Consider the following 15,845-nt stretch of genomic DNA (forward strand, 5'->3'; position numbering starts at 1 on the left):
CTCCACTAACGCCGCAGTCGTCAACTCTGGCCGAAACACAGCGCCACTCGGTGGCCACCTCATCATCGTGGCTTTTCCAACCTGCGGAAGGAATCGGCAATTTTTAGGGGAACAATTAAAAAAAATAAACTTTCCCCCGTCCTGGTCGCTTCAGACTTTCCGCTAAAACTTCGATCAACGAGGCCGAACACAATACCGTTAGTGTACCTAAACATAATCAATAGCCTGAATCGAGCTTAGAAAGCAAGCACACAGACTATATATAAACATTTCCCGGGAAGAACTTTCATAATAAGAGCAGTGAAAATCTAGTAAAAGTGAATTTTCATGCCTGAAAGCTTCGAAATTGGAGAAAGCTCCCTTTCTCCCGCCCTACCTTTCATTCTTTGCACGTCGAAAACATAATCTCATTATGATGTTCGCATATTCTGACAAGATATATAAATAGGCGCTCTCTAAATTCGAAGAAGCACCATCGTGCGCATCTTAAAATGTAATTAAAACACGTGTTTATTAAATTTCTCCTCTTCCATTAAAGTAAACATGATTAAAAAAGCGGACGTGAGAATATTGATAGATCCGGAGATTCTCAACCAATTACTCACACTGGAAATTTATCGGAACTAACTAATGCTTCATTATACTGTACATTGTCTAAATTGCACTCCACCTCTTTCACGAAGTTGACGTATGAGGTATTTAGGTTATCGAAATAGTGTATTATTCTACATTCTTGGAGTAGAAATTTTTGCTTCATTTAGAGAGACAGATTACAGTCACAATGTTATCTCTCAACATTTGTGACACTGAAATTCTAAGAACCCCTAGATTTTTGTAAGCTTGTGATTGTTATTAAATTTTGTTTTTTGTTTCATAAAGATTTGACGAACCATTTATTCTTCTCCTGCACATAATTTCTATTGATTCCCTAATCATATAGTAGATATAAACATCTCCAAACAAACCTGTTCTATTATGTTAGAATGTTTCACTCAGGAAGTTACCGATAAAATAATTATGGCCAAAATATAATAGTCATGTAGACAATGTCTAGCTGCTACTGTTAATTGATTTAAATTTTGAAGCCCATACAGAAAATATCACGATCTTTTTCTTTACTGATTTTGACAATTTTTTTTCACTGCTGGATGTTAAAATTTTCAAATCACATTCCCAGTTTCATTCTCATTTACGAAGATAAAATACTATTACCACAACTGTTTACACACCCTGAACAAAACTGAGAAAAAAGCGATTTGCTGACCACTTTTTATTTCGTTCATGTGGTTTTCTCTCACAGAAAGTGTCACATTTTATTCTGTTTCGCAGAGAGAAAACGTCTCTCCTTTTTTTTCTTTTATCCTATTAAGTTCACCCTTTTCAGCTGAAATGCCCACTGCAAAGTTTTCCACGGATACAGAGAAATAGAAAAAAAAAAAGGAGAGAGCTAAAGCCATCATGTCTGAAGATACTGCTAGGCTTTGTTATTTTTCTTTCAGATTGTTATATAACTTGCGATTAACAATGTCACCTGAGGAGCCAACTCCAAGTTACGAAGCGATTGTCAGTTTACGGTTTCGTGGTCAATCTCTGGATTACAGCTTACTCAAGGACGATTTATCAGGCTACAGAAAGTGACATGTCTCTTGAGCCGACTTTTAGTCGTAACAATTTATCTTCGAAGATACAAACGAGGTAGTTTGGGTCTTCTCTAGAGAAGGTTTGTTAATCCCTTTTTTCCTTGACACTTGCTTTCAAAAAATTAAGAAAAAGAGTGCTATTTTTTTCTCCTCTATGTATTTTTTAATATTAAAGACAATTTTTTTTACGGATGATATTTTATATTTTCGTGAGATGGAATAAATAAAATTCTACAAAAAATAATGTTTAGAAAAGGAGAGCAAAATTGAAATTTTTTCAATTTTAAGGAAAAAAAAAAACTTTTTTTTTCCTTAAATGCAAAATAATATTTCAAAAATTATTTGAACAAATAATTGGATCGATCGATCAACTTTTTTTCAAAGGTCGAATCGGTAACTTGTGCACGAAACTCGTATATAGTATTACTGCAGTACCGAGAAATGTTTCCCAATAGGTGTGATTCAATCGAGTATGGAAATCGTGAAGATAGTAGTAGTGAATTTTTTTTTTTTCTAATAGTCACTCTTATTGGAGACTTAATTGATTTTCCTTGTTATTGAAAATGCATCGATGCATACGACGGCGTAATGTGAGAATTAAACTATACAGGGTGTCCTACAAGTACTAAGGCGGCCTTTATCTCATCAACCGTCCGTCGTAGAGGTATAGTTTCAATTTAAAAAATTCTCAAAAACAAAAAACGTTCAAAAATTACTCTGCACCAGTTTTAAGAGTGAAAATACAGTGTGTAACAAAATAAAAAAATCTAAATTTTTACATGATCCCCCCCCCTGTTCTCTAACTTCCAATTAGAAAGTTACTGCCTTGTCTCTCCGGATGCCACTTCCAAGTGTCTAAGTGCAATATTGGTTGAGATATTCGAATTAAAAATCGAAGAAAGGTTGGGAAAGAACAGCATAAATGAGGGAAAGGAACATTGTCCGTTAGGTTAAGCTATTCTTTCATAACTTTTCTCCAATTTTTTAATTCAAAAATATTTTAGCTAATATTGCACTTAAAAACATGGATTTTTTTTTCTGTTGGCCACAGGGGAGACAGGGCAACAACTTTCTAATTGGAAGTTAGAGCAAAGGGGTGACCATGTAAAAATTTAGATTTTTTTTTATTTTGTGACACATTCTATTGTGCACACACTCTAGAAATTGGTACAGGTAATTTTTGAACGCCTTTTGAGAATTTTTATTATTAGAATCATACCTCTCTATGACAGCGGTTCTCAATTTTTTTTTTTGACCCACGGAGCCCTTTCCGGTGTATAATTTCTATGGCGGAGCCCCGTAGGCCTATTTTTTATTTATTAATCAAATTTACTGACTTATTTTTATTATTCAAAAATATTAACTTTTTTTTTTTTCAAATTTACGCCTTTTTCAAATGAGCCCTTAAGCGGATGAGACCGCTGACAGATGGTTGATGAAATAAAGGCCACATGAGCACTTACTGTATACATCAGTTAGTTGCAATTGAAGGGTCCAGGGGGAAAAACAACTTTACAGAAATTTTTTCGAAAATGAGATAGCAGTGTTTTCTTGTAGCTTTCAAGGAATACCATCCACACATGCATTCATTTTTGGGGTAGAGACTATTTTAAAGCCGTAAAAAATAGTGATAAAGTTTCGATTTTATGAGGAAAACCATTTTATACTCCAAACTTCTAAACTGGTTTTTCTCAAAATCAGATTTTTGCTGTAAAGTCGTTTTTCCCCCGGACCCTTCAATTGCTTTATAAAGTTAGATATGCTTAATGTTCAGCAAAAACAGTAATGTTTCGAATGAAATACAGCGGAATAAGGTTACAATGATAATTCTAATATGTTAGAGAGAAACTGGATAATTATCTCTATTGAATGACCAAAATATTCAAAAAAAAAAAAAAAAGAAGCACAAGGATGTGTGTCAAAACGTTTCAAACTTTGTGACAAGAATTTGGCAAAAAATATTTGTGCTTAGAAGTCCGGTTGGATTTTGTGTATATCTATTCATATTGTAGAGGTATGCAGACCGAACCTGTTTGAGATATTCACCCTTCGATTTACTCTCCCTGGGGCAGGTATTACTGTAATAACATAAGAGCAACCAGTCAAGCTCAATAATTTGATGTATTTCATCCGTAAAATTTGCGTTTGTTTATGCTGCTTGATGAATGAACAAGTTATTTCGCAAACACAGGACACAGTATTTTACATATAATTCCGAATTCTTAAGTAGAGATATTAGGAGTGGGAAAAAATGACCCCGCTGTAGTATCGCTGAATGTATAAACTTGAATGAGCATAAAAGAGAAAAAGAAATAAAATAAAGGGAGATCAGAGCGAGAGATATAGTGCTTGCTTGTCATGGATATAGCTGGTTTAAATTTATGGTAGCAGTGAAATGGAACAGTTTTGACGTACAATGGAAACATAATTCACTATGTGATCAACGAAGCTACGCTGAATTTAAATACCAGTACCGCTGATTTGTATTGATTTTTCTAAATATTAAGATATACTTCGTTCATTTGAAAATTATTAACTGATACTATGAACGGAAAGAAAAAGAGATAGGAAACAAACACATTTTCTTTTTCGCAGCCAACTCATGAAATCTCTTAAAATACGGTGATCGTTTTACACCCAATGCAAACACATCTTTTTCAGCGGTGCGAGTTAAAACTATAACTACGAGCCAAAGCATTTCAAAAGAATACAGAAATTCGTATGGATTCAACAAACAGTTTCAAATTCATTATGCACGCAACGCATGATTTTGTATATTCTAAAGACATGGTATATATCTCGTTGTTTTATGGAATATTAATAGGCATTCAAAATGTTTGAAACGCAAATATATTGGAAACTAGTGGAATTGATTATATTTTTTATAATATAAATATCTATGCAACCACTAAAAAAATGAAAAGCAATTTCCGAAAAGAAAAAAATGAGAAACAGTTTAAATATATAGTGGAATATATAGTAGAAATATTCTGTTTTGAATATAATAAACAATCTGAACACTGTAATTAGTATACATAAAAGCTTACCTTTAAATTAGAGTATTCACTATTTTCTGATTCAGAATTGCTCGTATATACTTTGTTTTCATTAGATTCAACAGGAGAAGGCAGCGAAAAACTGTTCAGTTCTGTAGGACTACAAGTAGTAAATCCATAAGTTATTTTGCCTGTAGTTTCCAAAATGGCACTCACGTTTGATTGCACATACCTAGGACCTTGCAGAAGCGAGACTTGAGAAAATGATCCAGTCGACTGAATGTGTTTTCTATCGTGCTGAATGGTAGGGCTTAGCGAATGTGGTGATGTGTCACTATTATCACCCACAGAGTTCTCTCGAGAATAAGTGAAACTAAGGCTTCGAGGCGCTTTCCTCTCAGATTCCTCTTTAGCTTCGGAAGCTTTTTGTCTGTGATAAAAAGATAAAACTGCTTGTTTCTGAATAGCTTTAAGCTTCCACGATTGAGGATTTTTTTCATGAATACTCCCTTGGTAACTCCTGGAAGCCAGAGCGTCTTGTTTCTGACTAGGTCGGTTTGTTGCAATGTTGGAACTGTATCTGTCCCCATTTGGAGACACTGTATTGGAACGCATGTGTAAGTCAACCGACTGCTTAGGTTCCAATACTTTTCCAGTCTCGTCCAGATTACTCGACTTATCAGGACTTTTTGCAGTTGCATTTCTCTCTAGTGAATCACCAAGTAACGGACGGATTTCTGGATCATCTTTCTGGTGGATAGAATAACCGGACTCTCTGAGTGAAGCGATATTAACATATTGAGATTCTTCAATGTTGTCATCACTCGAGTGAAAACCGCAGTTTCTTTCTCGTGAATCGAAATGTCGTTGCTTTTCTTGTTGGGTACGCTTTCTCAAGTTTTCATCAGTTGTATTTTTGCGTCCGTTGCTGGAGCGATGCTCACTATTTAGGCGCTGCCATTGGTTTTTTCCATTAGTCAAATCTAAAGACGAATTTTCAGAAGGCGAACTAGAATAAGATTTTACGCTGCTTTCGAGTGAAACGATGTTGAGCTCATCGTATATTGTGCTACATTCACTTTCGATACTAGGAGAGACGTTTCTTTTGCATGTGTTCAGAGAGCTAATATCACTACACGAACCATGCCATTTTAGTGTCTCTTCACTGCTGGAATCGCTACCAGCAGTACTAATTCCCATGTCACTGGAAAATTTATCTTCTTGTGGTAAAACTGGAGACATCTTTTCTTTCTCCGATCGCAGCATATCGAGTAGAGGAGTACTACTGGAGTTCTTCCGATTGTTGATGCCATCCTCTGGAATATTTTCATATGAACCAAATATCCTGGAGTCTGGGCGAGAATACGTGCACCTGAATCCAAAATCCGCGTCGAATTTTGAACATTTACCGATGTTGTTCTTGTTCAATGGCATGACGGTGTCTTTTTCTGGGGGAGAATTAGCATAGGAATGTTTTGAATCCACTGAAGGTGATTTTGTTTGTTCACATACGTAGCTATTGATACTGAAATTCTCAGACATTGTATTGAAGACAGTGTTTCGGGGACTAATATCATCTCTTGAGCATACGTCACCTTGAGATTCATTACTAACTTGAAGAGATGGTTTTGCAAACGGTTTTATCTTTTCTTGCACAGGTGGTAGCTGTTGAGTAGAAATTTGGTAATGACTTTTAGGACGGGAGTAAGAACCATTAGCTTCTTTCACGCGCTGTGTTTTCTCAGTCCAAGAGCTCGATCGCTGACCTGATGATTGAACAGAATTTTCAAAGTTACCTTCACAAGAAAGATTCGCTGGCCATGAAGGGTACTTTTCATGAGAGGTATTTGAACGGAAGCGTAAGCTCGAGTCCCTTTTTGGAACGGGAGGGGGTAAACTAGTATAATCACTATTTTCATCGGGGGATTCAAAACTTGGATCTTCTGATACATTGGAGTAATAGCCGGGGTATATTTCATGACTTTTCACTTTATCACAGTTCGTGGGGAGGGAACTTGGCTGATGATTCTCTGTAGTTGACGAGTAAGGTTTTGGGTACACGTTTTTGGAAAAAGAATGCGACTTGAGCGAGTTCTTCTGAGCCCAAAAGGGTTGTCGTTGCACTAATGGAGAAAAATCAAAACCACTTTTGAATGCCAGTTCTTCATAAATAGATAGTTTCTTATTGGCACGTAGGGGAACCATTTCTCCTTGGTAGTGCAAATTAGGAGTTGATTTTGCTGGAGCTACAGGAGAAGCAAAGAATTGGCACGAATCAGCAACTTGTTGTCCATGAGAACGGGATTGTTGCCTTGCTCTAGACTTCTCATCCACCAGAGATAAAGAAGACTTCGCATATCGAAGTGGATTTTCTTCCGATTTATTGGGCTGAGGGGACAAGGATTCGGAACTGGAACACAAGCTTGAATAACTACCCGTGCGTTTATTTACCGGAGCTATTATGGGACGAGGACGGAACCCACTTCCTTTGTGGGACAAGTTATGTGTTGTCTCTAAAAAACCGTATCGAGTGACTAAACTTTGTTCGTATCTGTCTGAATATGATGGCGACTGACAAGTACTCCTGAAAGATAATAAAACATGAATTTCATAAAGTAAAATTAGCTTCACATAAACATTTCTGTGAATTCCGAGTAGTAAAGGCTATAAAATTGTATAATAAAAATCTATAAATAGCGATATAAGTATAGGAAATTCAAACCTGTATCACCAGAGATCAACTAGACAGCCTGAAAAAAAGCGTCTTGCTTCTTAGCTGAAGAAAACTGAGACTAACTCATGCAGCGACACAACATTTCAGGAATTTCAAAAATATTCCACTTTATCGGTTATTTATCCAGTTGAGCCGAACGAGATAATGCCGCCAGCTATGCCATAGCTCGTCATCGATGGAAGAGCAGCTCTTCTCTTTGCACCTGAATTACACACCCACCCAGGGTTTATAGAATTTCAAAATGCGGAGAAAACAACGTAAAAGCGCCACTTTCGATTTCTGCACTCGTGATCAGCAACTCGATTAGGAGAAGAAGAACCAGTTTCGACTGTCACGTACGAACAGAACGACCGACAAATCACGTATAGTAGGTAATAGTGAGTCGCTTATTCTGTCCGGATGCCACAACTTGGTTCTTCAATAGAGAGTCCTTGCTATTCTTCCGAGAAAAAAAAAGGAATAGAGACTGAGGCATGAACCAGCTCCTTCAAAATACAATTTAGCCCACGTTCCAATAGTTCACGACAACATTCAGGCTTTTTAATGTTGAAAGCTTGCAGGCATGCACGCGCGCACGTGTGTAGCGAGATACAAATATCGTCTATCGAATGCATCGCTAATCCCATCAGGAATCTCGTTTCCGGAAGGGTCATTTTGGTTATCGCTTTTAACAGCTCTTGCCTATACAGGTGATAGAGCACGACGTTCTTCTGCGGCAGCAACAAATTAATTGATAAAATTATAGGTGATTAATTGCTTCATTAACCACGATATTCAAAAAATACCTTTTTTGGAGAGCATCATTTCTGACCCTTAAAAATGAAAGAAATCAGCTTCGAACTATACATAGCTTTTTATAATTGAAAGAAAGATACCCTAAATTTTTTTATGCAAAAAAAAACAAAGAATATTATGATTGGAATGCATGCTTCACGATAGCATTTGAAAACCGTTAAGGCTGACTGGTTATTAAAGAAAAAAAAGAAGAGAAACAAAGCTATATATTATTAGCTCCGAGGATATGCATATCTTTTTACCACTTTTAACCATACATTTCTGTAATCGTGGGACAATCTTTTTCTTAAAATCTACATAAAATTTGTCCTTGATGAGCAATGTTGAATTGCACGGTGTAATTTTAAAGGTTTTCAACAATAGATTTGCTATATCAGAGTTGGTGCTTAATGAAGTCCATCAAAAGCACATTCTTTTGATCTATGTGTGAATGCAGTTGACATAATAATTATTTAAGATTGGATCGATTTCCTTGAATTTCGTTCTTTTGAGTTGAGCAGCACGATGATTATTACACCAAATGAATTCATCCATAGGTGAGATTATTTATTCCCGCGATCATCATTACTCACTGTTGCGCAAAAATTATCAATATGTTGGGGAAAATTTTGAATTTACACGCATAAAGAACCAGTAAAACTTACCGTGTCCCGTGTGGTCAATTTTGGCGTTCTTTTTTTCCATAACTATACGCAATTAATTCAAGTGAAATAATAGATCAAGTGAGAAAAAATAATCATGAGATCTTTTTGTGTGAGTGACGAATATGTATAATGTTCACTAATTCCTTATAGGCCTATCATTTAGATTTTCTCAGTTGATACTCTGCATTTTTTATAATTGTAAAAAAATGTGTACATATATTACTACAAACTCTGAGCCATGAGAAGTCCCACCTGTAACACGTCCCTGATGGCGAATTGTTTGAAGTGCTCTCAATGTTGAAAAAAACTCTCGTATACTCATCACCGTGTATATGCACACATACATATGCGTGCGAATGCGTGAGACTCCCGTAAATAATTAATCTTCACAGACATTAACAATAAAATTGTTCATTTAATCTAATTATTAGTCCATCGAACCTCTAAAAATAGAAAATAAACCGCATTCAAGTCAGTTCTGCGAAACAGAATTTCCTCTTTTGTTCATTTGTCGATAAACTCACCTTATATGAAGAAAAAGTCAAAATGTGATTATATATTTGACACATCTATCATTTTGTTTATATATTAACTGCAGAAATTATTGATGTTCACAGAGTGGTCATGGGAAAAAAACTTCGTATGTTTGCTCCTGTTACCATGAATAAGTACAAAAGACACTCGCGTGCGCTGCCTAATCTAATGCAGAGCTGGACAAATCGCAAAAAAATCTAGGCGCCAAAAAATGTTTACCCGCAGGAAAAGGTTCAAAATAATGCTTCTTTTGACTTTTTCAGGGCATAGTGAGCCTCTTTCATGTTAGCAGAAGATATGCTGCTATAAATTCTAAACATTTTGTGCTGCTCTCAGCCTGCAATTTAGTAACTACACAAAGAAATTTTTAGCGCTAATACCAATTTTTTAGTCGCCATGACGACCTTGCCGCCAGGGAATGTCCAGCCCTGATCTAACTTGGTGCTTATATGGACTCAAATAATAAGCAATTAAAAACACCAAAGCTTATAATAAGCACTTATAACTTACTTAATTCACAGAGAATATATAATATAACTAGAGCTGGTTCGATCAATCGATCAATTGTTAATCGCAGGTTAAAAAAATTTAGTTGAGTTAATTGACTCGATAAATCCGATTAAAATTTTCATTAAAAGTTTATAAATTAATTTAACTGACAAAACCGATCAAGTGACAAATTATGTTCCTATGCATAACACTCTTTAGATGAGTGACCATATTTAAAAATATTTGAATCAATATTTTGATCAAATCATTTGGCATGGGGGTAACGATTCATACAAGAGAACTATATAAAATCATTCATATTCAGAAATACAAGTCGTTCAACAAAAGCTGTTGATGATTTCAGTTTCAAATTGAGATCGATGGGATCTTTTTAGGGGAGACAAGACCAAAATTTATTCCCCACTGTGAACAGAAGTTTTCGTATTCTCAGTAAGTATCAGCTCTCCCCCATCTTCCTAGTACCATTTAGGAGCGAAACTCACTTTTAGATATTTCCTACAGTTTATATTAGAAAACAAGCAATAGTATGAAGATTTAAAGTAGTTTCGAAAACGGTTAATAAACCGAAAATAACCGATTTTCTTCTCTTGCAGCGGCATTCCTGAGATATCTCGTCAAACTTGACCTGCTTTGTTTTCGGTCATCCCGAAATATATCGGGTTCTTCACACGCTTTTATTTCTCCAATGTGACTGTTATAATGCGGATCAGGGAAATTTTTAAAACCGCTTATAGGGTTAAGTAACAACAAAATTCGAGTGAAGAAATTCCAAAATTTCACAAATATGTTCAGCATATAAATTGTTTCAAGCGATGGGCCTCAATTTAAATCAATTCCTATACTTGTTTACATACAGCGAATAGGTGCTTGAGAGAGAGAGAAATGAATAAGTATATTTTTATAGTATCAATTCAATATTATATGTAGCTACATTGGCATACGCAAAGGGGGGGGGGGGGTTGGGGTTCAAACCCCCCCCCCCCCCCGAGCCAAGATTATAGTGTTATTTTCCAGGAAAAAAGTAAAACCCCTCCCTCATAAGGGAAAAAAATCTGAGACACCTCCTTCGAGAAAATTCTGCGTACGCCTATGTGTAGCTACCAATATTTTATACGTTTGTTATGAATGGTTAGCAGTTGGAAATGTTCGTTAAAAATTCAATTAGTCAGTCGATTGAAGTTAACAATTTTAATTGATTCCCAGCACTAAATATAATAACTCCATAATAACGATTGAAATTTTAGAATTTGGTAGAAGAAAAAAAAAATAAAAAAAACAATTTTTTGTTCAGAAATCTGGTATTTAAAAAAAGTATTTAACGTTTCTATACCACCATGACACCAGAAATAGCGAATCCAATAGAAGACGAATCGAGTAAGAGGTAATTATATCCGTCAGCTTCCATGTTTTACGATGACGGCTACCACAGTACAAAAAAGAACAGAATAATACGTTATCTCGATAATACCGTGATTTACTGATGATTGACGGTTTCCAATCAAGTTCACGAGCAAGATGTTCCGCACACTTGCGCAGCATGCCGTGATACTCGACTGCGTTTTGCCATTGTCTTTATAAGAAGTTCGGTACATCCAACTTTGTAGAAAAAGCTATAATTATAGCTCACACAAAAACTGGTGTAGACTTAGATATCACGATGCGTAAGCTCGTCACAGACTCACAGTTTTAAAGCTATTATTCTGTTTAACAAGGCAATATTTCTCTTTTTCAAGTCCTATATAAGTGGCTTTTCTAGGCTAAAATGTTTATTATGATGATTATTGTAACAATTTATGACAATTATGGTGGTTGTGGAAAACATTTGATGTATATAATATGACAACTGGTTTATCATTCACGAGAAAATATTTGAAAAAAAGATTGGTTTATTTTTAAAAAAATCTAAGCTCGTTATCTACAATCATCTATGGTAATAGTTTCTTGAAGTGTGGCTCCTATGGTCTGTCGCCAACCTTTCTCATGGGTAATATTGACGTATGCTTGTCTAATCTAAAGCTTCGATATGGTTCTTTTGTGGACTATTTAACGATGACTTGGACAAAGGGTGTCTAATGTTGAGAACCACTGATCATCTGACCATTGATGAAATTCATTTAACCCTTTAAGCGGTTTTTAAAATTTTCCTGATCCGCATCATAACTACCACTACCACATTAGAAATAAAAGCGTGTTGAAAACTCGAGATATTTCGGGGTGACCGAAATAAAGCAAATCAAGTTTGACGAGATGTCTCGGGATTGCCACTGTAAGAGTTAAACATCCTTGTTTTAGTGCAGGGCTTTTATAAGTGTCAATGAATATTTTTAATTTACTGGATTCTCTCCCTCTCTCTCTATTTCATATACATCGGGGCTTGACAAATCGAAAAAAAATTTTAGGTGCCAGGCAAATTTCTTTAGGAGCCATTAATGATTTTAATCTGAAGAAAAACTAATATAAAAACTATATATAAATAATGTTTTTTCCAACTTTTCCATGACTTCATATATCCTTTTCTTATGTTAAAAGACACTGTCGTGTAATCAGAAAGTTTTATGTTATTCGTAGACTCCAATTTAGTTATCACATACAGAAAATCTTAGGCGCCAATGGCTTTCTGGCACCTGGGATTTGTTGAGCCCTGGTGTAAATATTACATTTAACTTAACGCGCAATATTTGTTTTTCTTGGTGGAGGTATAGAAACTTCCAATATACAATGAAATTTTCGAATGGATTAGATTGGACCACGTGCCGGAGTTGAAATCAATGCACCCAATAAAATTGATAAGGAACAGTGATTTATACAGGGTGTCCTGTAAGTCCTAATTCGGCCTTTATCGTACAGGTATGGCTCTGGTTTGAAGAATGCTCAAAATGTGTTCAAGAATCACTCTGTACCAGTTTCGATAAACTAATGGACAACGCTTCTTTCAATCATTTATGCTGTTCTTTCGCAACTTTTCTCTGATTTTAGAATTGAAATGTCTGAGTGAATATTGCACTTGGATGCATGAAATTTTTTTGATTGGCCTCAGGGGAGACATAGCAAAAACTTCGAATTGGAAGTTAAAGGCCTCGGAACCGCGTATACAAATCTAGGTTCTTTTATTTTATGGCACACCGTATTTTCACTTTTGAAAGTGGTGCAGAGTGATTTTTGAACACATTTTGAGCCTTTTTTAAATTAAAACCGACTACGAACGTTTGATGAGATAAAGTCCGCATTAGAACTTACAGAACACCCTGTACAATTTCTACGATGGTGGTATAAATTTCAATTTAGCCTGCTCGGAAGATAGAGAAACGCTATTATATATTAAAAAAACGGAAATTAATATATTTTTCTCAGATAAGATATGATCATATATATATCCAGAAGAACAAAACTGTCATGTTTACTTACGAAGCAGAAGGCTTGAAAGGTCGATCATACCTTTCATCTGATGATGAGTAAGGGCTGTTCATGTAGTATCTATAGTTTGGCACAGAATTTTCGGTGGGTGGCAAAATGGTTGATGAGCGGTTATCAAAATCCGGGCAGTTGATCCAGTCAACGTTGACATAGTCGTGGTCTCCTTGGGCAGAAGTTTCATACCCAGAGTCCTTGGTAAGATTTCGGGGAGACCTGGATGGACGGAAAGACACATCACTTGTCTGGAAAACGTCTTGCTGGAAGCCGAGAGAAGAATTCGAATTACGTCGATCTGCGCAAGAAGAAGCTCCGGACTGTGAACCATAATAAGAATACGATGAATCACTTTCGATTTTGTCAGATTCCGATCGAAATTCGTGAGAGTTACAAGTAAGGGTGACATTCGACTCCGGTGTCAACGGGGATCTGTACTTGACATACTTATTAGCTGGCCTCGGTATTATTTTATCGCTAGTGGACGACGTTCTTCTAACGACAGTAGCATCATCTTTTAAAATCGAACGACTGCGACGGGGAGTGCAAGATAGAACGCTTTCACACCCTGGACCATTCAGATTGCTAACTACACTTTTACTCCTGCAAAAAAAGACAAATTTTTCATTTTAATTACTTAACTTTCAATTTATACTTAACTTAAAGATTAATTAACAAATGCAAAATGAACACATTGTCAAAACCATGACATAATTCTAAACCATCTGGTTTAGAATTATGCGCTTACGATAAAAATTTAAAGCTCTACCGATCATAAAAGGTTCAAAATTTTCCATCAACACATACAAAAAACAAAGAACGTAATATAATCAGCGGGAGATGAAAATGATTTTAAGGAACATGAAATGGCTTTTAAAATCTCGCAAATAGTCTGAGGAACAGAAGAGCCGCGTCTAATGAAAGGACATGAAAGGATTTCTCGATAGTGTTTACATAGAACTTAACTACTGTCTACAAACCATTCTATTTCAAGCTAAGTAATGGAATAGTTTCCTTTATTTTTTAAAGGAAGCATTTTTCGAAAATACTAGTGCACCCCCCCCCCCCACTGAACGTTAATTGAATGTTATTCAAACATTTCTTGGAAATAGCACTCACGCGCGCGCGTTTATCTTGCTCAACATTAACTGAAGGTTTTGTTTGCAAGACAACGTGATTTTGCGTTGAAATTTTTGGGTTTTTATAGACATTAGCTTTAGTAACTGAGGTAGTTTTATACTGAAACCCGTAACAAACTTTCTCAAAAAACACAAGTCTATATCTAAAAACTTTGTTACATAAACGAGATAATTTTATTAATAAAAATTTTGATCATGTCATCTTGTTTTGAATTTAAACTAAATGAACGAGGTTATATCTTTTATCATCAAACTTATAACATAGGTGCCAATTCGCAGGCTTGAAAAATCTGGTGAAAAACATTTCTCATCGAAGAAAACATGTCATACAAATCAAAGGAAAAACTTTTTCCGGAACGCCCCGTATATATATTTCGCCATCCCGATTTTTTAAATAAAAATGTCTCGTTTTCCAATGAAACCTGATTGAATTTGTTATGATTCACTGAAATCAAAGATTAAAATTATATCGCCAACTTATAAACGAAAATTATGACTATAAATATGAATATTTGTCATTTTGAGCTTTTTTTTATTTTTTCTGGTTGCATCTATTTTAATCCACTATAATTAGCCGAAGCTTTACATTTTACCGCTATTAGTGATTTTCGACGATTTTAGCAATAATTGCCAACTTTGCTTACTTTTGGTATCATATTTGTGCGACAATTGCCAATCAAGGATTAAAATTGCCAATTTCCCGTACTTGAAATCATAATTTCCCATATTTTCTCTAAGATTTTCTTCAAAGATTTTTCATTGGAGATAAGTAAAATTTCAAAATTCAATTCGTTTTCAAATTCTATAAAAGAACTTTTATCAAATTTTTACAGTAGAATCTCGGCCTAATCCTTACGTTTTCACTAAGGCTGGAACAGGTGGTCCTCGTACAAACCCATCGCGAATAGGTTGAGTAGTTTTTCTCATTAAACTCGAATATTTATGGTGCATCGGTTTTCACGAATATCGGATATGTCGAATGTTTTCACGTTCCCGTGCGACCGTTTTTCTGTTCATCCAAAATTTGGGTCCGTTTTCCGGACCCTTCACAAAATTCCGGATCAGAAAAACGAACCCTTCACGAAATAAAAAAGTAATGAATCCATAAATTTGAAATTTCATTTCTTTTGTGATAGATTAACTACATTATTTCATTTCTCACAAAATTAATGACACATTTCACAAAAAAAAAAAAAAAAAATTCACAAAAACAGGACCCCGCAAAAAAGTTTGGGCAGACCCCTGCTTACCCCAAATAGAAGTCTGCCCCGGACCCCGTAAAGGCACAATAAGGCCTTATAGGAAAATGAGTTTTGTCACCCGCGGCTCATTTGCTCAGTTCATGGTTTTCCTGCTGCTTCCCAGAATAGTTAAACAGTGCCGTCTTAAGGCATGGGCCTCACAAAAATGGGATCTGGTTGAGATTTTTGAAAATTTGTCTGGTA

The 15,845-nt window shown here is 35.6% G+C and overlaps 1 protein-coding gene across 2 annotated transcripts in view; it reads right to left on the bottom strand.

Moving 5' to 3' along the window:
* LOC149085627 (uncharacterized) overlaps positions 1 to 15,845 on the bottom strand; it is a 143,575-nt gene that overhangs the window by 47,295 nt on the left and 80,435 nt on the right. Inside the window, exons 3-4 of one of the 2 annotated variants that reach the window (XM_089233781.1) lie at positions 13,259 to 13,864; positions 4,688 to 7,220 (exon numbers count right to left, since the gene is read on the bottom strand). In XM_089233781.1, coding sequence (XP_089089907.1) covers positions 4,688 to 7,220; positions 13,259 to 13,864 — 3,139 coding nt within the window. The remainder of the gene's footprint in view (positions 1 to 4,687; positions 7,221 to 13,258; positions 13,865 to 15,845) is intronic. The other variant, XM_089233782.1, reaches the window with a different exon arrangement.

This window comes from Pholcus phalangioides, unplaced genomic scaffold (assembly GCF_987345545.1).
Source record: "Pholcus phalangioides strain wild (caught in Gottingen) unplaced genomic scaffold, Ppha-v1.0 ptg000007l_1, whole genome shotgun sequence".
Lineage (NCBI taxonomy): Eukaryota > Metazoa > Arthropoda > Arachnida > Araneae > Pholcidae > Pholcus > Pholcus phalangioides.